The sequence below is a fragment of the Vulpes lagopus genome, chromosome 3 (assembly GCF_018345385.1).
Source record: "Vulpes lagopus strain Blue_001 chromosome 3, ASM1834538v1, whole genome shotgun sequence".
In the NCBI taxonomy this organism is placed as follows: domain Eukaryota; kingdom Metazoa; phylum Chordata; class Mammalia; order Carnivora; family Canidae; genus Vulpes; species Vulpes lagopus.
The window spans coordinates 68,623,510-68,649,278 of NC_054826.1; the positions used below are offsets into that span (position 1 = coordinate 68,623,510).

Here is a 25,769-nt window from a genome sequence, read left to right on the forward strand (position 1 = left end):
GTCAGAGCTACTACATGTAACAATTTTTTTAAATTTTAAATTGTAACATATACAAAGGAACAGCTCTCAAAGATATGAAGTAAATTTCCCTAGCTTGGCATTTTTTTGTTTCCTTCAAAGAATATACAGCAATTTGTAATTTATTCATTTGTCTTTTAATTGTTTTGCCTATCATTCCTAAGCAAGTTAATCTCAATGAGGGCAGAAATCATTTTGGTCTTGTATACCATATAGTTCCAACATTTAGTATATGCTAAAGAATATATATTTATTGAATGTAAATGATTGTTGTTCAGGAAACTGAGCTTACTGAGCATTTACTATGTGCCAGGCAATGATGGTACTAAATATTCTGAATGTCACCTATGTCATGCAAATCAAGATCATGTATGAATATGATTTATTTATGATTTAATTCTCCTTTTAAAACATATTTCAAAAAACCATGTAAGTATGCAAGTGTCTTCTGTCCTGGTGAGATATATGTCTTATGTCCCCCATCAGGCCCCAGTACCACTTGTTCTTCTCCTTTATCAGCATCATCAAGGAAGGAAGGAAACAGTGAAGAGCAGGGTTGCCAGTGCAGAAGCTAGCAGGAAGATCACTTAGCTTTCATTTTTTCTTTTCTAAATCATCTGTAGACCATTTCCTGCTTTAATATCCACTGACATTCTTTATATTTATTCATTCAGTTCTTCCAAACACTACTTTGATGATATTTTATAACTCAATAGCTAGAAAATATCCTTTACTGGCCTAGAAAGAGTGTCTCTAATTACAGAATGTATAAATATGGTCCCCGCTCAGGGATACCCACACTTTTTATTTTGAAATGATTTTAGATTTACAACTAAGTTCCAAATATAGTATAGGGTTTCTCAAACACACTTCACCCAGCCTTGCATGATGTTACCTTCTTATAATAATGATTCTGATACTATTTCTAACCCCACCATCCCATCCCTGTGGTCACTAGTGATGCTGAATATGTTCTATCTGGGGACGCCTCGGTGGCTCAGTGGTTGAGCATCTGCCTTTGGCTCAGATGGTGATCCTGGGGTCCCAAGATCATGTCCTGCATTGGGCTCCCCATGGGGAGCCTACTTCTCTCTCTGCCTGTGTCTCTGCCTCTTTCTGTGTGTCTCTCACGAATAAATAAATAAAATCTTAAAAAAAGAGAGAGAGAGAATATGTTCTATCTGGCCCTCTAGGTCTACACTCTATCTTCCATACTCTCTTGCATGCCATAGGAGGCAGACTGGCCCCTTTTGGCTTCTGATTGGATCCACCAATGAAAGCAGCAGAAAACTGGGGAGCAGGGTATTTATTTCCATCCCCAGGTCCCCAAAACTTTGTCTCTGCAGAAACATCCTGTTACCAAAGGCCATAACAAAAGCCCCTACTCTGTCTCTTCAACTACAACTATTCTTTCTCTCTGGGTTCCTGCTCCCACTCCCTGGCCCCTTCAGGCCTAGGAGTGGTGAGAAATCTCTGCTGTCACTAGTCCTGGGATGCTTTGCCATCCCTAGTTTTTCCCTTAACCCTGCCCATAGCTTTTAAACAATTCCTTTATTAAATTCCCCTCAATGTCCCCAAATGAGCGTTAATCTGATTTTTTCCAAAGACAATGATTGATGACCTACCCAAAGTGGTATTACCTTAAAATCAACATTCCCTTAAGGGAATATATCCTCTTACCCTGACACACCAAGTAGAGAGTATTTACATAAAAGTTTCTACCACAATGAGTTCCAAATCATACCATTCACAAGTCCAATTTTATGAATCAATGCCTGGAATTATTTCACACCTTTACCTTACTCAAGGGTCAAGGAAACAATTACAGCACAGCCAATAAGGTGCCATGTATATATAAAATAACTCTAGTAATAATCAATAGCACTTGAACAGGAACCTGGTCCTCCAGAACCAGTGGGGACAGGAATTTATGCTGAGCCCACTCTCCAGCCCCCATCATTGGACTCCCATTTGGCCATTTGAGTGCTTTGGACAAAAACTGTCATTTCAGCTGGAGAGGAATTCTCTCTCTTATCAGGGATTTGAGGTCACTATCTGCAGTTTTAAATTTTGAACTACAATAAAATGCATATAGGTTCTTGGTATAGATAATAAATTGCTTAAAAATGAGAGGTATGAGACATACCAAGCAATTTCAGCCCCACAACTGGATTCAGTATTTAGTTAGCAGGTTCAGAGTAAGATGGGACAAGCTTCAATTCTGCACCCAATTTCCCTAATCAGACTCTTCACCTGTCCTACTACTTCTTCACAGATGATGAAGATGAAAATCTTTAATCAGGGCACCTACAGCACCCACCCTGACAAAGAACAAGGGACCCAGGAGATCTGAAGATCTAGGAGGCCAGAGCCAAAGGAAGCAGCGAAATTTCTGGCATAATGCAAAATGCAAAGGGAGAATTATGAAAGGAGACCACATTTAGACTCCCATCTATAGACTAGACTATAGACTCCCATCTCTGCTCCCCCAGGTACCAGCCAGCTGACCGCTAAGTCCTCATCCATAAAACCTTAAACCGAAAGTTGTACTCTTCCCCCTGCCCTCCCTTCCCAAATACGAATTTCGTTTTCTTAACATCTCCTTCAGGGTTGTACAATATTCCATATATTTTACACATATCAAACTTAAATCTGAAAAGTATTTTAGCATTTCTACTGTGGAGAACAAAATACATTATAGCCAATAAAAAATTAAAGAAAACATTTTAAAATGCCAACATCAGGGGGAAAATTATTATTTTTTCCTTTTAGGGCATTTCCCTACTCTTGTACAACAATTGATAACTATAGAGAAAGGTGAGCAACAATTCAATTCTGCTTGCTGTGGCACATGAAATTCAGCCACCCACAGTCACTTATTTTAAAATAAGTCAGAGTCCATTGCCATAATTCAAAAAAGCAACACACGGTATATTTACTTCTGAAATTTATTTCAGGTGACAGGACACCCACAGACTAACAAAATAAACATAGAATTAAATAGTATTCCCAAAGCCCAATTCTACTTCCTAGCAAAGGCAGATGATGATTTAGCTACCAAATTTATTCTATATTAATGTGTCCATGCAATTGACCTCTTTCTCTTAGGCCCCCACCCCACCCCCTGGCAAATTTGAGAGCCATTTTAACAGTAGCACTAAAATGAGTTCTTATTTGAAAATCTAAAGACAAAAACACCTTGAGATGGATACACCCAACACAGAAAGTATTAAGAATAGGTTAAGAATTATAAAGCAGGGCTTTTTAATGATACAATTCTATAGTTGGAGTAGGGGAAGGAAGTAAAAGGGGGTGGGTGGGTCAATATTTTGCAGAAGCAAAATAGGAGGGGTTAATTTACCTTGAAAACAACCAGTATTCTATTTGTCCAGGCCCAATGAGAATTTGTGCCAAGCAATTTCATTCATTTCACAGTGCCTAGAACATTGATGACTGTGTGGTAAATATTAAACAAATACTTGTTGGTTGATTAAAGTGTACATGGCAATGCCGTGTACACACAGGAAACAGAAACTCAAGGTGGTCAGACAAATTTGAAAGAAATGCAAGGTTTGGTTCTCCATGTCAATAACATTTTCAAGATACACAACTAGGGAAGCAAATGAGATAAAAAATTTCCCACATCCATAGTTCAACATGTTGTTCCTCTTTGAGTGCTAAAACTTTATTTGCAAGAGAAAAGCTAAGGTTAGGTTAAAATAATATTAATTATTATAAATGATATAATTTTAAAGACCAGTACATTTTATTGCTTAATATGTCTTTTTTTAATTAAAAAGGTTACTTGCTAGGTTGCTTACATTTATAGTAGCAATAGGCCACTTGAAATGTTTAACACATAAGCACTCATTTGCTAAACTAAAGCTAGCCTTGAACTTTTAGTGGTGCCATATGCTTTTAAATTAACCCTTCTAAATACTGTACAAAGCTCATAACCCAGACTGTTAGCTTAGAACCAAATTAGGTTACTACTAAATATTCATTAGGCAAACTACTGAAAATAAAGAAAACATGCATATTCCTACAGCTCTCTGAATGCCAAAATTAAAAATGATACAATGAGAATTTGGGATTAAGCAATGATAATTTGGCTGAGCTCAATGTCTTACATATTTCAAATTGAACTAAAACCTCTAAGGACCTTTTCCTTTGGAAAGCAAAACCGCACATTTTAAAATAGTATCTAATGCAAGGTCTATTAAAATCACAATGGATCATAGCTGTCAACTTCAAATAGTGTCTCTCTCCTTAAGAGCATAAGTTTACACACTGGTGCAACACCACAAAGGCAGATGCTACAAAGGGATCTACCAAGAAAACAAATTTTATTCACAATGCTTTGCATATAAACTTTTCCTTCTGCAGACTTGTGTAGAGTTGAAAATAAAGGATGCTAATATGCACATCATGCAGCACATCAAAAAAGAGAGAGAGAGAGAGAGAGAGAGAGAGAGAGGGAGAGAAAAAAAAAACACTTCAGTTGAGTGAAAATTCATTTATCTACTGAAAATCCGGGAGAATTCACATCCACTGTACTCCAAATTTTCTCCTAAGTGACAGAAAAATACTCTATGAAATGGCAAAAAAAAAATCAAATATGATTTAATCAATAGCTGATTACCTTTAAAACTTTGGGCTTCTTTTCCCTCTGGGGCCTCTTGTTTTCCTTTATAACCTAAAAAAAATCAAATTGCAAAATGAGCCTCCGTTTAAGAAAAAAAAAAATTAGCTTCCACCTCCCCCCCAAAATTTTTTTTGGCTATTTCTCTATAAAACTATTTAGACCATTTAAAATCATCCACATGTTTGCTAGGCAGAACCTAAAGAGCTCATGTAAAATGCATACTTTAAAAGTCACTGAAAAAAAGCCTTGCATAAAGATGAAGGAGGGAAATACCCTTTTTTCCCCTTAAAGACTGTCTTAATTAGCCTCTGCATTCTTCACAGCGAAGCCCACGAGGTAGCCATCTTGCTTGCTTCTGCAGAGGAAGCCTCTACAGTGGAACAGTTCTGCAAACTGCTTTTTGGTATTATTATCATGGTGTTTAAAGGCAGCCCTGGCCTGCCAGCACTGTAGACGTGCTGGGCATGCCTTTTGCAAAAACAGCCCCACAAAGAGTGCAGCCAATGGCAATGCAGAGCTTAGCAACTCCAAAGTGATCTTCTCTGCTAGCCCTCCTAGACAAAGGATCTCCTGTGCGGCTCCGCTCTCACCACAGGACACAGGCAGCCACAAGCTGCGACATGGAGTGCGCTGCAGAGGATCTGGTCGCGCCGAAATCACAGGAGGCTTCAGCAAAAACAATGCACACAAATCCCCCAGGTCTCCGCCATCGGATCGATGGCGGAGGCTCCCTGATTAGTAACCTCTTGGCGGCTCCGAGGGCAGGTCTGCGCGGGGGGAGGGGTGCGCGGCTCTGCCTCCAACGTACAGGAGATATAACCGAGCCGAGGGGGGCATTTGGGCTTGCTGAAACTCTGGAAGGTATTGTGCATTTTTACTTTATAAGGCAAGGCTAAATATTGGCGATATTTAAGGCAGGGAGGTTATGTGAGGACAGTGTAGGCTCAGCTGTTGGGCTGCGTGTCTCATTCCCCGGGAACCACACCTCTTTGCAGCAGGCGCTTTGCCCAGAAACACAGCAATTTGATTTCTGTCAATAAATGTCCAATGACAAAGGCGGATTAAAAAACACTAATGAAGCCACTTAAAAGGAAAAGGACAGGATGAGGACAAGGAGAGGGGGAGGAGTTTTCAAAATACACTTGCCACTCTGAGTGGCTGCAGAGGAAAAGATTTCTCTCTCTTGCTCTGGACATTTCTGGTGACCTTCATTTCCTGAAGAAATCCCTCGGGTCCAGAAGGTGGGTTTACACCTTTCAGACAAAAAGGGGCACCTTTATGGGCTTCTCTGTCTCCCAAGATCATCAACTGTCTCAGAGCATCTTTCCGTGGAGCTGCCAAACAGGTCCCCAGGCGGAGCCAGCCTGCCTACCCGGCTGATGGTCAGACGGAACCACCCACTTCCCGGGAATGGGAGCTGAGCCAGAGGTGGCACAAGCAGCTACCCACACTCAGGCACCTGGGCTGCCACGGCGCTCAGCGGGTGGTAGGCACTGGGAGAGCGGGGGCACCACAGTTGGAATTTGCCAGACCCTGAGAATGCCAGAGCCAGAGAGTTAAGCTCTCTCCCTGGCCTGGCAACAGTGACAGTAGAGAAGGAACCAGGACAGCTGCTGTGAGCTGGCAGGTCTCAAGGTCACTGCCAAAATGTAGTGCAGAGTCCGGTCACAGTCCCATCACAGGCACCTTGACAGCTGCACAGATCTTGGGAAGAGAGCCTCAGCTCCATCCTCACAGGGCCAAAGTTTCAGCAACACATTTAGGGGATTGGCAGGAGGGCCTCCCTGGCTGCTCAGCCAAAGATGGGTTTTCCACTTGCAGTTGGATTCAGAACAGATTCCCACAACCAGAAATCAGGAACAGAGTGAGGGCCGGAAGGCCTGTGTTTCATCACCCGGGATTCCTAGGCTTTCGGTTGGCCACAAAAGCACGCCTTACTTGTTGGAATGGTAAGTCCAACATGCCCTGTTTTCCCACGTTCAACTACCTCTCCCTCACCTACCCACCCTCAAAATTTTTAACACATGTAAAAAAGCAAGCCTCCTGGTAGCAAAATCAGTGGATTCTGACTTAAACACATCCATCAGGGCAACCTCAAGCACACTGAGCCCACACTGAGAAGCTCTCCTTGTTGAATGAAGCAAAACCATGAAAGAGGTGGAAAAACAGGACCTAATAATACAGCAAGATTTGAAAATGGCCCTGTACTTCTTTTTCTTTTAAGTGTGTGTGTGCATGCATGAGATAAAATAAACATAACATAAAATCTGCCACTTTAACCATTTTTTTTTAAAAGATTTTGTTTATTTGAGAGAGAGTACAAGCAGGAGGGGCAGAGAGAGGGAGAAGTAGACTCCCTGCTGAGCAGGGATTTCCCCATGTGGGGCCTGATTCCAGGAGGTGAGCCCAAGGCAGATGTTTAATGGACTGAGCCACCCAGGTGCCCCTATTTTAACCATTTTTAAGTGTATAGGTTAATAGCATTAAGTATGTTCACAATGTTGTGAAATGATTCTCACTCTCCATTTTCAGCACCTTTTCATTATCCCAGACACTGTGTATTCATTCAACAATAAGTTCTCATTTGCCTTCTCTCAGTCCTTGCTACTTTTTATTTTACTTTTGGGGTCTATAAATTCACCTATTCTAATATCTCATATAAGTAGTATCGCATGATGTGTGTCCTTTGGTGTCTGGCTTACTTCACTTTGCATAATGTTTTCAAGGTTCATCAACAATGTAAGATGTATCAGAATACCATTCCATTTTAAAACTCAATAGTGGGACACATGGGGGTGGCTCAGCAGTTGAGCATCTGCCTTTGGCTCAGGCCGTGATCCTGGAGTCCCAGGATCAAGTCCCACATTGGTCTCCTTGCGTGGAGCCTGCTTCTCCCTCTGCCTGTGTCTCTGCCTCTGTGTCTTTCATGAATGGACAGATAAAATCTTTAAATAAATAAATAAAATAAAATAGTATTTCACTGTGTATAAACAACAAATTTATTTATCTATTCTTCTGTTGATGTACATTTGGGTTGTTCCCACCTTCTGTCTATTTTGAGTAATACTGGTGTGAACATGGGTACGAGTATGTGAATCCCTGCTTTCAATTCTTTTTGATATATATCTAGAAAAAGAACTGCTGTATCATATGATAATTCTGTTTAAATATTTAAAGAATCACTAAACTTTCTACAGTGGCTATATCATTTTCCACTCTTGTCAGCAGTGCACACAAGGGTAGCCCTACATTTCTTGCATTTCAATTACACGTTATACTTCTCCCCCTTGAATACCTGAATATAATTTTTAAAAGGCATCAACATATTCCCCAGCTCGATCATTCAATATTTAGTAAGGTGGGTCAGGATATATAATTATATATTTAAAATCCATCTATTACCTGTGTGATCCATGTTTGTCTCAATAAAATAAAACAAAATAAAATAAAATAAAATCAGGCTCAGACTGTTAGGTGTACTGAGTATCCAAGTCAGTGAGAAGTCCACTTTTAAAGCCCCATTGACAGGCATTTTCACTACATGGGATACTCATGAAGCCATACAATGCTGCACTTGGCAAACTAGCAAATATTGCAGGTCTGTGTGCATTGTTCTGTAAAATGAATTAATAAATAAAGCCACAGCTCATCTCAGCTAAATATGAGGGTTAATTCAAGTGACCAGACCTAACATTAGCTCCAAATATCCAACTGATACTACACCATGAAAATCTGCACTTGTTCGGACACAGAATAGATTGGTAACCTATATTCGTTATGACCATCTGCTCTAAATCCTATACTTAGCGATTTGATGGTCTCTCAGCTCAGGACTTAGGTGATGATGAGCTTTGATGGAGAAAATAACCAGACATTACTAGCAGAGAAATTGGAGGGCTGGAGAGCCATTCCCATTCTCTTATTATTTAGGGCAAAGTGCATAAAACTAGATTCAGTTGGAAGAATGGCAGATCAGAAACTATGAAACTCTGTGCCATATAGTCCGACTTATTCAGAACTTGTTTTTGTCTCTTAAATCTATTTGTTCTTCTCACAAGGAATTATGATTATGAATTTGCATAAGATGTATTTAATTTTGTAATAGTTCGGGATCCCTGGGTGGCGCAGCGGTTTGGCGCCTGCCTTTGGCCCAGGGCGCGATCCTGGAGACCCGGGATCGAATCCCACACCCGGGCTCCCGGTGCATGGAGCCTGCTTCTCCCTCTGCCTATCTCTCTCTGCCTCTCTATGTGACTATCATAAAATTAAAAAAAAAAAATTTGTAATAGTTCTAGATTATTAGGTTCTTGCAAGTATTACAAAATGAGATCTCTTTTCTTTTGAAAATCGCATGATTATAGAACTAAAAAAAGAACATCAGAGAAAATTGAGCCTAACTACATTATTTCATAGGTAAACTAAGGCTTAAAGAGATAGAATTACTTAATTTACCTTATACAGCAAGTTAAAACTGGACTTGAGAGGCATAACCAACCATCTACACTGCTTTCACTATAACTCCTAATAACCTTTAAGGTTGAAAGGTCTTCAAAACCACACCCTTCATTTTTAGAAGAGAGGAGAATTGGTTCAGGTTTCTAGAAGACTGGTATTTAAATGAACCTTATGTTAGGTGTGCTTTTAAAACATAAATGTTGTGCCCTCAGAAATAAGTTTATGAGGGCACAAGCCTTTCTAAGCACAAGCCACTCTGCATCCACAAGAAACTAGACCTACAAACATGGCTTACTAGACCTACAAAAACAGGTGTTTTCTTCTAAGGTAATCTCAGAAGTCATCACGATTCCTCAAACTTGACACTTCTCCAGAACAAAATCCTTCCAGTATTAGTCACACTCTCTTCTCCCATGAAATCCTCCTGTATTTCTCTTCTCCCCTATTGCTGGGGGGGGGGGGGGGGGGGGGTCCAAAGCTTTTCCTATGACACCTGGGTAAAGACATATTTCAAGTACCATATTTTATAAATTTCCAATCATTAAGAAAAAGATGGCTCGTTTTTTTCACAATTCTAAAGGAGATCTCAAAGTTAGTTTGGTTTTATTTCTTAGGAGACTACAGAAACTTTAGATTAACAGGAGATCTTCCTGGGTGATTGGGTAAACAATAATGGTCTGGGTCTAGGGGGCCTGATCTCCTCAGGCAGCATTTCCCTGGCTTCCCTCCCCCACTTCCTTCCCTGTGGCTTATCTGCAGTAGCCCTTTTTCCTTCTAAGGGGCCAAGTCTACCTAATGACTACCCCATTCCCTCTAGCCGTCCTGCTTACTGCTGGTAAAAATAACTGCTCTTCAATAACAAGAATTAAGGAACAAGTGAGCGATGGGTCTCCAATAGTTGCTGAGTGAGAACTGCTGACAATGAAGTGAACCAGAGTTAATGCCAGCGACTAATGGGGCTGAAATATCACCTCTCAATTTCTCAACAGTTCTCAGTACTACCTTGAAATCAACAAGCCTACTGCATTACAGTCTAGATTCATAATTTGGACAGAGAAATCCGGTAAGAGTAACTATGGGTTTTTGCCAAAACAAAGAAATTACAAAGAATGCTGCTATTTAGAAAAATGTCCCCTTCTGTGAATGATATATTGAAGTTTGCTTCTTACTATTTGCCATTCTGTCCTGTGTGTTTTGTAATCAATAATATCCCCCTTATTTTTTTAAAGGAAGTTCTGTGTCTTTGGGCTTCTTCTCCCTGTCATTCCTGCTGCAGAACTGACACCGGATAGCATTGTATCCTCAGTTGTTAGAAAATCTAATAGTCTCACTAAGTCTAATAGCAAAATTATAAGCATTTATTGTTTCACTGAGAAGCTCAAATCATTTTTCATCCACACAACTAATTTCTGAGAAAGTTAGATCTAGTTATCCCGTTTAGCCAAATCAAAATTGTTGAACCTTAAAAGACCTAACATCCAAAAACACTGTTCCCACTTAAACCTTTAAACAACTTAATAATAAAAAATCATAATAAAAATACATACAAAGACTTAAAAAATATTGGAGACATCAAGGGCACCTGGGTGGCTCAGTCGGTTAAGGATCTGCCTTTGGCTCAGGTCATATTCTCAGGGTCTTGGGATTGAGACCCACATTGGGCTCCCTGCTCAATGGGGAGTCTGCTTCTCCCTCTCCCCCTGCTAGTGCTCTCTTTTGCTTGCTCAGTTCTTTCAAATAAGTAAATAAAATATTTTTTAAAAATGTTAGGGACTTCCAATATGCAGAAATGGTGCTGGGCCTGCCACTCGTGAACCTATCAACTCAGGAGAGACACAAACGGACAATCATGATGCAGTATAAAATGGAGATGAGCCCAGAATGCTAAGAAAGGAAGAGAAGGCTTCCCAGGGAAAGCGACATGTCCACTGAAACCCAGAGGATAAACAGGAGTTGGTGAAATTTAGAGAAAGGGAAGAAAGGGATGTGTCCTAGATGAAGGTAAGAGCATGTGCAAGGACAGGTAGTATTGTGGCTAAGGAAAAGTCACACTAGAGTATGGTTGTGAAGAGGCAAAGGGGACAATTCATATAAAAGGCTGATCACTGAGCTTGCACATGAAGAGATGCAATCAGCTTTTAATTCCCTACCATTCCAGTTTGAAATGCTGCTTTTTGTGTTCCATTCTTCAAGTTTCCATAATTAGTCCTTTCAAAAGCCAACAAGGATGCTCTTGTTAAATTGATGATCGCAAATATTAGCAACTTTCTCAAGGAAAGAACTAAGGAGAGGTGATTGGTTTATCTTAGATCTGAAAATCCTGGTTTTTAAGGTAGAGAACACCCTTGGTATAACTAAATCTCCTAATCAAAGAAAATCATGTTGTGGAAATGAATGTATGTAAAATGTTTGTTAGGATAGATCAGTTATCCAGGAAGGGTTAACTCCTTTAGTATTTGAACTCATTTGCCAGTTTCACACATTCTATAGAGACATAAACTTGTTGCCAGGTAATGTTATTCTTTCAGCTGAGTAGCTGTACCAGACAGATGCTTTTGATATTTGGAGTAAGGGGTACCCTTTGTTCATTCCAGGAATAGAATAGAGAATACCCACTATATTGGAGGCACTTCTTAATACCGTTTGGATCTCTGATTTAAGAGATCTTTTTTCCATGGAGTCTAACTCAGCTAGAGAGAAGACAGGAAATATATTTTTCAAAACAAATTAAAAAAAAAAAAAAACTTGCCTGTAATATTGAGTCTGTAATATTTATAATAATAGAATGCCTAAAGTCAAATTTTCTTCCAAAGTCTGATTTTCCTGACAGCCAAATACTTACTCAAAGGGCACAGTATCTCTTATTTAAAATAAAATAAACAGGGGCAGCCCTGGTGGCTCAGCGGTTTAGCGCCGCCTTCAGCCCAGGGTGTGATCCTGGAAACCCGAGATCGAGTCCCACGTCGGGCTCCCCGCATGGAGCCTGCGTCTCTGCCTCTCTGTGTGTCTTGTGAATAAATAAATAAAATCTTTAAAAATAAATAATAAAATAAAATAAATAGTCCTCAAGTTTCGTAGTAGAAACAGTTCTACCTTGCTACCATTTCTGTGTTTGAAGGGGATCTTTTAAAACTTTTGTAAAGCCCTTTAGAAATACCTCGTGAAGTCAGGAGGATATACTTGCCATAACAAAAAACCAAAAAGATTATTTTCATCACAGCTCACCTTAGAGATTAACAGGTATAGAAGCACCTGAGTGGCTCAGTCTCTTGAGTGACCAACTCTTGATTTTGCTCAGGTTATGATCTTCAGGTACTGAGATTGGCCCCCTGCCTGACTCTGTGCTCAGCAGGGAGTCTGCTTAAAATTCTGTTCCTCTCCCTCTGCCCTTCCCCATCCTCCACTTCCCCATGCATTCTCTCTCTCAAATAAATAAAATCTTAAAAGAGAGAGAGAGAGACACCTGGGTAGCTCAGTGGTCGGGCCTCTGTCATTGGCTCAGGTTGTAATCCCAGGGTCCTGGGATTGAGTCTTGAATCAGGCTCCCTGCAGGAAGCTGCTTCTCCCTCTGCCTATGTGTCTGCCTCTCTCTGTGTATCTCTCATGAAAAAATAAAATCTTAAAAAAAGAAAGAAAGAAAGAAAGAAAGAAAGAAAGAAAGAAAGAAAGAAATCAACGGGTATAGAGCTCAAGATTATAAATTGTGCTAACTGCAGATTTAAGTAAAAAACTTGCCTATCTTTATTAGGAATGTTTTAGCATAAACATTATAATGGAGTTTTCATAGATACACTCTTTAAGGATTTTATTTAGTTAGTTTTAAAGATTTTTCTTAAGGATTTCATTTATTTTATTTATTTAAGATCGAGAGAGAAAGAGCACACAAGCAAGGAGGAGGGCAGAGGGAGAAGCAGACTCCCTGCTGATCAGGAAGCCTAACACGGGGCTCCATCCCAGGACTCTGGAATCACAAGCCAACCCTGAGCTGAAGGCAGATACTTAACCAACTGAGCCACCCAGTTACCCGTAAAGACTTTATTTTTAAGTAATCTCTACAGTCAATGTGGGACTCAGACTCACAATCCCAAGATCAAGAGTGGAATGTTTTAGGGGCACCTGGACAGCTCAGTCAGTTAAGCATCTACCTTCGGCTCAGGTCGTGATCCCAGGGTCCTGGGATTAAGTCCCACATTGGGCTGAGCAGGAAGCCTGCTTCTCCTTCTCCCTCTGCTGTTTGCTTTCTGTCAAATAAATAAATAAAATCTTACTCAAAAAAAGAAGAAAGAAAGAAAGAAAGAAAGAAAGAAAGAAAGAAAGAAAGAAAGGAATGCTCTAATGACTGAGCTAGCCAGGCACCCCCACAGATATTCACTCTTAATACCTAGTTAAGAAAATGCAATTTTGGGGACGCCTAGGTGGCTCAGTGGTTGAGCATCTGCCTTTGGTTCAGGTCATGATCTGGGGATCCGGGATCAAGTCCCACATCGGGCTCCCTGCAAGGAGCCTGCTTCTCCCTCTGCCTATGTCTCTCCCTCTCTCTCTGTGTCTCTCATAAATAAAAGCTCTTTAGAAGAATGCAATTTGCCCCCAAAAAATGTTTGATTACCCTCACTTCCAAATATTTATTCAACAAGCACATTAGCTCTTGTTTAAAATAAACGATTCTTCTTTTCTTTTAAAGATTTATTTATTTCAGAGAGCATGCACGCATGCAAAAAATAGGAAAGAACAGAGGGAGAGGGAGAAGGAATCTCAAGCAGATGCTGAGCCTGGAGCATCTCAATGAGGGGCTCAGTCTCAGGACACTGAGACCATGACCTGAGCTGAAATCAAGAGTTGATGCTCAACTAATTGAGCCACCTAAGCACCTCTGATTCTTAATGTTTTACTATCATTTATAAACTGTGAATTTCCCATAACATTGGTTCTTTAAATCACATTATTTGAGATAAGTCAAACTGCATTCACAGATGCTGTAATTAAATCTCTAACTTTGTAAACATATACCCATATTTTATAGAACTACTTCTATTTCATTATAATAAATGATGTGTTGTGAGTTTCAGTGGGAAGGGGTGAAAGATTGCTATACCCAACAACTCTATTAATCGCTAACTATGCATGTAATAAAAAAACAATTACTTTAGATGTTTTGAAAAGAAAGTTTTGGGGTGCCTGGCTGGTTCAGTTGGTGGAGTATGTGACTCTTGATATCAGTGTTGTGAGTTCCAGCCCCACATTGAGTGTAGAGATTACTTAAAAATAAAATCTTAAAAAAAGAGAGAGAGAAGAAAATTTTATTTCCTTTTGGATTGTCCACTTTAAAATATTATACAATATCAAATTATTATTTTAAACAAGATCAGTATGTCCCTGGTGGGTCCAAATCCCAATGATGCTATTAGATATGGAACCTTGAGCAAGTCAACCTCCCAAAGACTCAGTGAAGGAAAATGCTGACATTAGTGTTAAATGTTAAAATGACTATGAAGAGTACAACATATGGCACTTGGCTTCCAGGTGGATCCACTGCAACAACAAAGAACCATGGCTGTCACTAGGTAAGAAAACTGTGTACAAAAAACGCTAATAAAAAAGATATAGGGGTGCCTGTGTGGCTCAGTCCATTGAGCATCTGCTTTCAGGTCCTGGGATTGAGCCCCACATTGAGGTCCCTGCTCATCCGGGCGTCTGCTTCTCCCTCTCCCTCTGCCCCCTGCCTAATCCCCACCTCTCCCCTTCTCCCTCAAATTAATTAAACTAAATCTTTAAAAAAGGTAAAGAAACAACAACTGTTGGCAAGGATGTAGAGAAAAAGGAATGCTCACAGACTGCTCGTGGGAATACAAACTGGTGCAGCCACTGGTAGAACGCAGTATGAAGGTTCCTCAAAAAATTTAAACTAGAACTGCCCTATGATCCAGTAATTCCACTACTGTGTATTTACCCAGAGAATATGAAAACACTAATTTGAAAGGATATATGCATCCCAATGTTTATTGCAGCATTATTTAATAGCCAAGTTATGATAGTAGCCCAAGTATCCATTGATAGATGAATGAATAAAGATATTATTCAGCCATCGAAAGGAATAAAATCTTGCCATTTGTAACAACATGGATGGACCTAGAGAGTATAAAGCTAAGTGAAATAAGTCAGTCAGAGAAAGACAAATACTATATGATTTCACTCATATGTGGAACTTAAGAAACAAAGGTAAAAGAAAAAGAGACAAACCAAAAGAACAGACTCTTAACTATTAAGAACAAATAGATGGCCACAGAGGGGAAGTTGTAGGGAGAGAAGGTAAATAGGTGAAGGGGATCAAGAGTATATGTACCATGATGAGCACTGAGTAACATATAGAATTGTTGAATCACTATATTGTACACCTGAAAATAATTTAGCACTGTATGTTAGCTATATTGGAATTTTTAAAAAATGTAATGAGCAATTAAAATTCATTTAATCTAAAGACTCAAGATATTCAAGCACACTATTTTGAGGCATTAGAATTAGAACCACTCCTAGATAAATCTAGTATTAATAAGATTTCTGCTAGAGTTGGACGTTTTTTTTGTTTTGTTTTTTAATTTTTATTTATTTATGATAGTCACAGAGAGAGAGAGAGAGAGGCAGAGACATAGGCAGAGGGAGAAGCAGGCTCCATGCACCGGGAGCCTGACGTGGGATTCGATCCCGGGTCTCCAGGATCGCGCCCTGGGCCAAAGGCAGGCGCCAAACCGCTGCGCCACCCAGGGATCCCAGAGTTGGACGTTCTAATGCCATAATTTCATCATATCATAATCTTACATTTATTTTTTTTTCATAATTTACATTTATTAAGAAGAATATGAAACTTTCGGTTCATTGATAATAGAATTGATAATTTGGATCAACTATCCTGATAAAGACAACTAAAAAAGCTACATAAAATATAAAAACATCTGCTTAGAGGCAGAGAAGAGTAAAAAATTACCATTATTGTGTAGAATTACCATACCAAGATTCAGAGGGGAATGAGGTCTAGAGAGAGTAAAAATATTTTAAGTAAAAATATGAAATGGAGGGGATCCCAGTGGTTTAGTGCCTGCCTTTGGCGCAGATTGTGATCCTGAAGTCCCGGGATCAAGTCCCGAGTCGGGCTCCGTGCATGGAGCCTGCTTCTCCCTCTGTCTATGTCTCTGCTTTTCTCTCTCTCTGTGTATCTCTCATGAATAAATAAATAAAATCTTTATATATATATATATCCTCCATATATATATATGGAGGATAAGAGCTAAAAAGATGGTAAAAGAGAAATGTAACCTTGAAGGTAAAATATAGAAGCAGTGGAACTGGCAAACTCAGAGAGTTTTAAGATTTGATTCAGGTCAAAAAGAAATTATACTTTTGCAAAAAGAACCTGTAAGACTCTCACACAACATTTCTTTCAAAGTTTCAAAAATCTGAAAGATAGCATATATTCCCTTAAGGTGACTATTCACAAGTCCACCTCATGGTCCCACTCCTCTCCATCCTCTGGGTTCTTCACATTTTGATTGTTGCCCTAGCTCAAGAGCATGGTGGTAAAAATGAGCACATACCATCTAAGCCAAGTGTTCTAATCCCAGATCAACTATGTGGTCTTAGATAAGTTACTTGGCCTCTCTATGTTTCAGTGTCTTCCTTTATATGTTGAGGGAAGAATGCATATTTCATAGGATTCTTGTAAAGATTAAATCAGAGAATGACTATTTCAGTGCTTAAAATAGTATTGGGCACTTAGTAAGTACTCAAAACATGATAGTTGTTATTAATCCCTTCAGATATCAATGTTTACTGCATACCAGTTCCACATCTATGATTAGTATCATTCAGTTAAACCACCATTTGTGGGCAGCCCTGGTGGCGCAGCAGTCTGGCACCGGCTGCAGCCCTGGGTGTGATCCTAGAGACCTGGGATCGAGTCCCACGTCGGGCTCCCTGCGTGGAGCCTGCTTCTCCCTCTGCCTGTATTGTGTCTCTGCGCTCTGTGTGTGTGTGTCTCTGTGTCTCTACGAATAAATAAATAAAATCTTTAAAAAATAAAAATAAACCACCATTTGTTTGACGGCTACCAAATACCAGGCACTGCATAGAAATGAAGGAAAAGAAAAAAGCTCCAGCCTCTTCAGTCAAGCCAGGGCCATTTCTACAAAACAAAAAGTAAAGTTCATGGGTGCCTGGGTGGCTTGGTCAGTTAAGCAACTACCTTTAGCTCAGGTCATGATCTCAGGATTCTGGGATGGAGCCCTGAATTGGGCTCCTTGCTCAGCTGGGAGCCTCCTTCTCCTCACCCTCTGCCTGCTGCTCCCCCTGCTTATGGTCTCTCTAATAAATAAATAAAATCTTAAAAAATAGGGACATCAGGTGGCTCAGCAGTTAAGTGCATCTGCCTTCAGTTCAGGGCGTGATCCTGGAGTACCAGGATTGAGTCCCACATCGGGCTCCCTGCATGGAGTCTCCCTCTGCCTATGTCTCTCTCTGTCTCTCTCTTTCTGTGTCTCTCATGAATAAATAAATAAAATCTTTTTTTAAATCTTAAAAAATAAAGTTCACTTAGAAGTGAATGACAAAATAAAGAGATTAAGCACAGCAAAGAAAAAAATAAAATAAATTAAAAATTTCTATGTTTCAAAGGACCTATCACAAGAGTGAAAAGACAACTCTCTGAAACATGTGTAAATCATCTATCTGATTGGGGTCTAACATACAGAACAGATAAAGAACACTTGCAACTCGACAGAAGACAAATAAGCCAGTTTAAAGATGGACAAAGGACTTTGCTATGGTTTGAATGTTTCTGTCCCCCCAAAATCTATGTTGATATCCCAATGCCCAATGTAATAGAAGATGGGACCTTTGGGAAGTGCTTAAATCATAAGAATGGACCCGTCATGAATAGGATCTGTGCCTTATAAAAGAAGCTCCAGAGAGATCCCTAGCCTCTTCCACAATGTGAGGACACAGTGAGGAGGCACCAACTATAAACCATGAAGAGGGCCCTTCACCAGAATTTGACCATGCTGGTACCTTGACCTTGGACTTCCCAGCCCCCAGAATTTTGAGCTACAGGTTTCCTTTTTTTTTTTCTTAATTTATTTATTTATGATAGTCACAGAGAGAGAGAGAGAGAGAGAGAGAGAGAGAGAGAGGCAGAGAGAGAAGCAGGCTCCATGCACCGGGAGCCCGATGTGGGATTTGATCCCGGGTCTCCAGGATCGCGCCCTGGGCCAAAGGCAGGCGCCAAACAGCTGCGCCACCCAGGGATCCCCTGCGCCACCCAGGGATCCCCAGAGCTACAGGTTTCTGTTACTCATAAGTAACCAGTCTGTAGTATTTTGGTATAGCAGCCCAGAAGGACTAAAACAGAATTGCAAAGTATTCATAGGACATATACAAATGGTCAATAAGCACATGAAAAGATGCTTGACATCCTTAATCACTAGAGAAAGGACAAATCAAAATCATCATGAGATACCACTTTACACTCATAAGGATGGCAATAATCAACAAGTCAGACAATAACAAGTGTTGAGGTGAGGATATGGAAAAATTAGAACCCTCATGCATCATTGGTTGGAGTCCAAAATGGTATGGCTACTTTGGAAACCCATTTGATAGTTCCTTAAATTTAGACAGTTACCATTTGGCCCAGCAATTCCGCATCTAGGAATATATACAAAGTAACTGAAAACACATGTCTATGCAAAAACCTGTACACAAAGTTCGTAATGGCATTACCAGAAATAGGCAAAAATTGGAAACAACCTAAAAATCCATCAAATGATGGATGTTTATACAAAATGTGGTTTATTCCTACAGTGAAATATTATTCAGCCATAAAAGAGAACAAAGTACTGATATATGGTATAACATGGGTGAACCTTGAAAGCATTATGCTAAGTGACAGAAGCCAGACACAAAAGACCAAATACTGTATCATTCCATTTACACAAAATGTCCAGAATAGGCAAATCCAGAGACAAAAAGCAGATTAGTGGTTGCCAGGAGCTGGGGGAGGGGAGAATGGAGTGACTGCTGAGTGGCATAGGATTTCTTTTGGAATAATGAAAATGTTCCAGAATTAGACTGTGGTGATGGTTGCACAACTTTGTAAACATATTAAAGACTACTAACTTGTGCACTTTTAAAAGAGTGAATTTTATTATGTGAACTCTATCTCAGTTTTAAAAAATGAATTATTTAATTCTCCTTTAATACAGTGAAAAAAAAGTGCGTCTACTACTTGCTAGCCGGGAAATTAAACACAATTTTTATTTTTTATTTATTTATTTTTATTTATTTTTTTAAACACAATTTTTAAAGTGGGTTTCTATTTCCCCATCTGCATAATTAGTGACCTAACACTTATACTTCATCAATCACTGTCAGGATCGAATACGGTAACAGTAAGCTTTTTAGCACAGTGTCTGGCCCATAGTATAGCCTCAATAAATGTTAATTTCTTTCCTCTGCCAGTTCCTGTTTCAAATCAAAGAAGTTTAAATTTTGTCAAAATCTTATGTACCTAATAATGAGCAATGAAGACAGAGTTCCCTAAGCTATTAATTCTTCAAAAAAAAGATAAAAAGTGGGGATCCCTGAGTGGCTCCGTGGTTTAGAGCCTGCCTTTGGCCCAGGGCGTGATCCTGGAGACCCAGGGTGGAGTCCCACATCGGGCTCCCTGCATGGAGCCTGCTTCTCCCTCTGCCAGTGTCTCTGCCTCTCTCTCTGTGTGTGTCTCTTGTGACTAAATAAATAAAATCTTAAAAAAAAAAAAAAGATAAAAAGTAAACGCTATTATTTCATTTTCCTTGTTTCATTGATTTTTGTTTGTTTTAACATCTCATAATACACTAGAAAATGGAAGTGGGTGAATGAAGAAGATATTTTCATTTCTATGATGCCTAGTAGACCAATCTCTCTACAATTTTGTATTAACTCCAAAACAGGTTATTTACTACTGCAAGTATAGAACACACACACACACACACACACACACACACACACACATTTTCTTTTAAATCTAAACTATATAGACTCCTCCAAAATTTCATGCCTTGCATAAACTGTGGACTTCCATTGTCTTGTCTTCCCGTTTCCTCTTGCCTTGATCCTAGTTTTGCTCTTTAACAGAAAACTCACCACAAAATGATGTTGCATATGAAATCTGATATGAAAACAAGCAGTGCAGTGTAAATGTCTAGAATACAGCAGAAACACCAAAACCCTCTCATTATACAAAGGCAAGAAAATAACTGTACAATTGTCGTCTCACTGGAAACCACAACTATAATTCTCTATCACGTGGGAACAGTGAAACCAATTCATTCATAAGGCATCTTAACCCTCCAGCAGGAAAAATGCTTTTGCAGATGTTGCAAAATGGTATGTACTTGCTACTTCTGAGGACTTCAATAACGTTTCTCTAAATAACATGAATCAAGTGGAAGGAGGGAAATGGCTGAAAGTAATGAAATGAATGAACAAATCTCTTTAAAGGTATAACAAGCATCACATGTAGGCATCTAGGATGTAGCAGGCACACTGCCAGGCCGTAATAAACAACATCACTTCTGCTCCTCATGGCATCCCTATTCCCCAAGTCTGTCACAACATTACAAATAGATCCATTCTCACACTGATGGCCACATCAAGGAATATCAAAACTCGGTATAACTGGTTTTTCCTTAACCATAGGAATAGTTGTCAATTTCATTCCTCCAAAATCTTAAGGGGGTTGTGTGATTCTCTTACTTGGTTTTCTTTTGGGGAATTGGAGACATGACTTATATTTCTATTAAATCTAATAAAGGGCAGCCAGGTGACTCAGCGGTTTAGCGCCGCCTTCAGCCCAGGGTGTGATCCTGGAGACCCAGGATCAAGTCCCACATCAGGCTCCATACATGGAGCCTGCTTCTCCCTCTGCCTGTGTCTCTGCTTCTCTCTCTCTGTATCTCTCTCATGAATAAATAAAATCTTAAAAATAAATAAATCTAATAAAAACTACAGACCATCTCTCCAGAAAAATGCATATAAAAACAGTATGTTGCAAATTTATAGTATGTTAACTATACTGGAATAAAAAATATATACGTGTTGCATAAAATTTTGAGGTAATGGGATCACAGAATCCATCCACATTAAAAAAAAAAAAAAAACCACATTAAATTAAAAAAACCATCCACATTAAAAAAACCTCTAATTGGGATCCCTGGGTGGCGCAGCGGTTTGGCGCCTGCCTTTGGCCCAGGGCGCGATCCTGGAGACCCGGGATCGAATCCCACGTCAGGCTCCCGGTGCATGGAGCCTGCTTCTCCCTCTGCCTGTGTCTCTGCCTCTCTCTCTCTGTGTGACTATCATAAATAAATAAAAAAAATTTTTAAAAAAACCTCTAATGAAAAAAAAACTCTAATGTAGGGGCGCCTGGGTGGCTCAGTTGAGTGGCTGGCTCTTGATTTCAGCTCAAGTCAAGATCTCAGCGTTGTGAGATAGAACCCTCTCCATGGGGATATCCGCTGAGAAGGGAGTCTACTTCAGTTTCTTTCCATTTCCTCGAACCCTTTCTAAAATAAATAAATAAATCTTTAAAAACCCTCTAATATATAAGTTCTATTTTTAAGATCATTGAAATATTGTATGAGTGTTGGAATTTTTTTTTTTTTTAAGATTTTATTTATTTAGGGACTCCTGGGTGGCTCAGCAGTTGAGTGCCTGCCTTTGGCTCAGGGCATGATCCTGGGGTCCTGGGATTGAGTCCAGCATTGGACTCCCTACAGGGAGCCTGCTTCTCCTTCTGCCCCTATCTCTGCCTATCTCTGTGTGTCTCTCATGAATAAATAAATAAAATCTTTAAAAAAAAGATTCAGCAACTACCTAATCTGATCTGGTCAGTCATTAGTTAGGAGATATGCTGAAATGCTACTTCAATCACCATCTTTGAGAAGACAACTAAGATGTGTTAACTAAAAAGAATGTAACAGAAACTTCAGTTTCTCAGGGTGCCTTGGGTGGTTCAGTCAGTTAAGTAACTGCCTTTGGCTGAGGTCATAATCTCAAGGCCCTGGGATTGAGCCCTGCATTGGGCTCCCTGATGAGCAGGGAGCCTGCATCTCCCTCTCCCTCTGCCTGCCACTTTTCTTACTTGTGATGTCGGTCATTCTCTCTCTCTGTCAGATAACTTTTTTTTTTTTTTTTTTTTACAAAAACACCAACTTCAGTTTCTAATTTTCAGAGAAAGAAAGAAACATGATTTTCTAAAAAAAATACCTGTACTATAAATACAGACCTCAAGTTTCTAAAAATGGAAAAGATTTAGAAACCATTAGGCAGTAACTCATTAGAAAAATACTAAATATTTTGGTTATGCTAAAACCTTTAGCTTGAAATAAAGGACTAATGATTCCGTGTCAAGAAAATAATCTGGGAAAAAAAAAATTAAAAAAATAAAAAAAAAAAAGAAAATAATCTGGGGATCCCTGGGTGGCTCAGCGGTTTAGCGTGGCCTTCAGTCCAGGGCATGATCCTGGAGACCTGGGATCGAGTCCCACATCAGGCTCCCTGCATGGAGCCTGCTTCTCCCTCTGCCTGTGTCTCTCTCTCTCTCTCTCTCTCTGTCTCTGTCTCTCCTGAATAAATAAATAAAATATTAAAAAAAAAAAAAAAAGAATCTGAAATGGAAACCAAGATTTATCCTGAAAATCGTTCACTGCCATACAAAAAATTAAGAAACTGCAGCATCCACAAATGAAAGATAATTTAGTAAGGTTATGTTCATTTACCTAAAAAAGTATTTTTTTAATATTTTATTTATTTATTCATGAGAGAGACACAGAGAGAGAGAGGCAGAGACACAGGCAGAGGGAGAAGCAGGCTCCATGCCAAGAGCCTGATGTGGGACTCATCCGGGGACTCCAGGATCACGCCCTGGGCGGAAGGCAGATGCTCAACCACTGAGCTACCCAGGCTTCCCTAAAGAAGTATTTTTGCATACTTCTTAAATCTTTACAAAATGTTAATTACAAGGGAAAATGTAAAAACAAGGAAAAGGGGGATCCCTGGGTGGCACAGTGGTTTGGCACCTGCCTTTGGCCCAGGGCACGATCCTGGAGACCCGGGATCGAATCCCATGTCAGGCTCCCGGTGCATGGAGCCTGCCTCTCCCTCTGCCTGTGTCTCTGCCTCTCTCTCTCTCTCTCTCTCTCTCTCTCTCTCTCTCTGTGTGTGTGTGACTATCATAAATAAAAATAAAAAAACAACGAAAAGAAAACATTACCTCATTGACTTCCACAATGTCACTTTTTAAATGCAGAAAAAATACTGGAAGCAAATATGCCAATATATCCATGAAGGTTGTCTCCAAGTAGTAGAATCATAGTTTACTTTTTTCCTGCTCCTAAACTTTCTAAATACAAATTATATTACTTTGACTTAGTATGCTGTATTACTTTTTAAAGTAACATAAGCTTAATATATAAAAATTCAAAGCACATAGAAAAAAATTTTTTTCACGTAGAAAAATTTAAATAAAAATTTTAAATCAGGGATCCCTGGGTGGCACAGCGGTTTGACGCCTGCCTTTGGCCCAGGGCGCGATCCTGGAGACCCGGGATCGAATCCCACATCGGGCTCCCGGTGCATGGAGCCTGCTTCTCCCTCCGCCTGTGTCTCTGCCTCTCTCTCTCTCTCTGTGACTATCATAAATAAATAAAAAAATTAAAAAAAAAATTTTTTTAATCATGAATTTCCTAATATGCTCTTCCTCCATTCAAAAAAAACCTATCCTGGGCAGCCCCGGTGGCGCAGCGGTTTGGCGCCGCCTGCAGCCCAGGGTGTGATCCTGGAAACCGTGGATCGAGCCCCACGTGGGGCTCTCTGCATGGAGCCTGCTTCTCCCTCTGCCTGTGTCTCTGCCTCTCTCTCTCTCTGTGTCTATGAATAAATAAATAAAATCTTTAAAATAAAAAAAAAAAAAAAAAAAACCTATCCTTAGAGATAAACACTTACAATGGTTTTGTTTGGTAGATATCCTTCTACAATTGTTTTTCCATTTACAATTAGAAAAATACATGATTTTGAATTGTTCAAACTTTGTATCATGGTATCACTCACAATCACAAATGCTTATGCCAGTAATTTTAAGTAACTTAAGTAGCAGCTTTTATTTTTTTTTTTAAGATTTTATTTACTTATTCATGAGAGACACAGAGAGAAAGACAGAGACATAGGCAGAAGAGAAGCAGGCTCCCTGCAGGGAGCCTGATGGAGGACTTGATCCTAGAACCCTGGGGATCACAACCTGAGCCAAAGGCAGATAATCAGCCACTGAGCCACCCAGGAGCCCAAGTAGCAGCTTTTTAACACATATTTTAAAAAGTGCTGTCAAGGGATGTCTGGGTGGCTCAGCAGTAGAGCCCGTGTCTTCAGCCCAGCGTCTGATCCTGAAGTCGCAGGATCCAGTCCCACATCCGGCTCCCTGCATGGAGCCTGCTTCTGAAGAGGATATATTAAGTACATATAGGATGCAATGATGATTTACAGTGTGCTTTTTTAAAAGATACTTTAGGAGCTGGCTGGGTCCATAGAGGATGGGACTCTTAATATCAGGGTTATAAATTCTAGCCCCACACGGGGTATAGAGGTTACGTAAAAATAAAATCTTTTAAAAAATAGGGATGCCGGGTGGCTCAGCAGTTCAGTCTGCCTTTGGCTCAGGGCATGGTCCTGGCATTCCCGGAAGGAGTCCCACATTGGGGTCCCCTTCAGGAGCCTGCTTCTCCCTCTGCCTATGTCTCTCTCTCTCTCTCTCTCTCTCTCTCTCTCTGTGTCTCTCATGAATAAAAAAAAAAAAAAAAAAAAGAGAGGGGCAGCCCGGGTGGCTCAGTGATTTAGCGCCGCCTTCAGCCCAGGCTGTGATCCTGGAGACCCGGGATCCAGTCCGCGTGGGGCTCCTTGCATAGAGCCTGCTTCCTCCCTCTGCCTGCTTCTCCCTCTGCCTGTGTCTCTGCCTCTCTCTCTCTGTGTCTCTCATGAATAAATAAATAAAATCTTTTAAAAAAAAGAAAAAATATTTAAAAATAAAGATACATTGCTATGTGAGAAATATATTGAAATCTTACATTTTTTATTTTATTTTTTCATTCATTCATTGAATCATTTATTCACCAAACACTTATCGAGCACTAATTATGTGCTAGTACGGCCTAAATCCTAGGCTTGAGCTTTAACGTAATTTAAACATCTCACTTTTAAAAAATAACAATAAATAAACATATCTCACTTCTAATCACTTTTCTTTCTGTAGAAGAACACTGTGACTTTCTTTTAAAAATTGTGACTCTGGGGCACCTGGGTAGTTCAACTCGTTAAGAGTCTGACTTGAGGGCAGCCCAGGTGGCTCAGTGGTTTAGCGCCGCCTTAGGCCCAGGGCGTGATCCTGGAGACCTGGGAGTCCGGAGTGGGGCTCCCTGGATGGAGCTTGCTTCTCCTCCCTCTGCCTCTCTGTGTATCTCTCATGAATAAATAAATAAAATCTTGAAAAAAAAAAAAAAGAGTCTGACTTGATTTTAGGTAGGGTCATGAGATCCAGCCCCACATTGGACTTTATGTTAGGATCTATGCTGGGCAT

The 25,769-nt window shown here is 39.9% G+C and overlaps 1 protein-coding gene across 5 annotated transcripts in view; it reads right to left on the minus strand.

Annotated features, from left to right (window-relative positions):
• The window catches only part of TET1 (tet methylcytosine dioxygenase 1), a 143,022-nt gene that overhangs the window by 95,699 nt on the left and 21,554 nt on the right, over positions 1 to 25,769 (minus strand). For 4 of the 5 annotated variants that reach the window (XM_041750248.1, XM_041750243.1, XM_041750245.1 and 1 more), the window contains exon 3: positions 4,661 to 4,714. The exons of the other annotated variant lie outside the window; for it this stretch is intronic. In XM_041750248.1, coding sequence (XP_041606182.1) covers positions 4,661 to 4,714 — 54 coding nt within the window. The remainder of the gene's footprint in view (positions 1 to 4,660; positions 4,715 to 25,769) is intronic. 5 annotated transcript variants of the gene reach the window in all.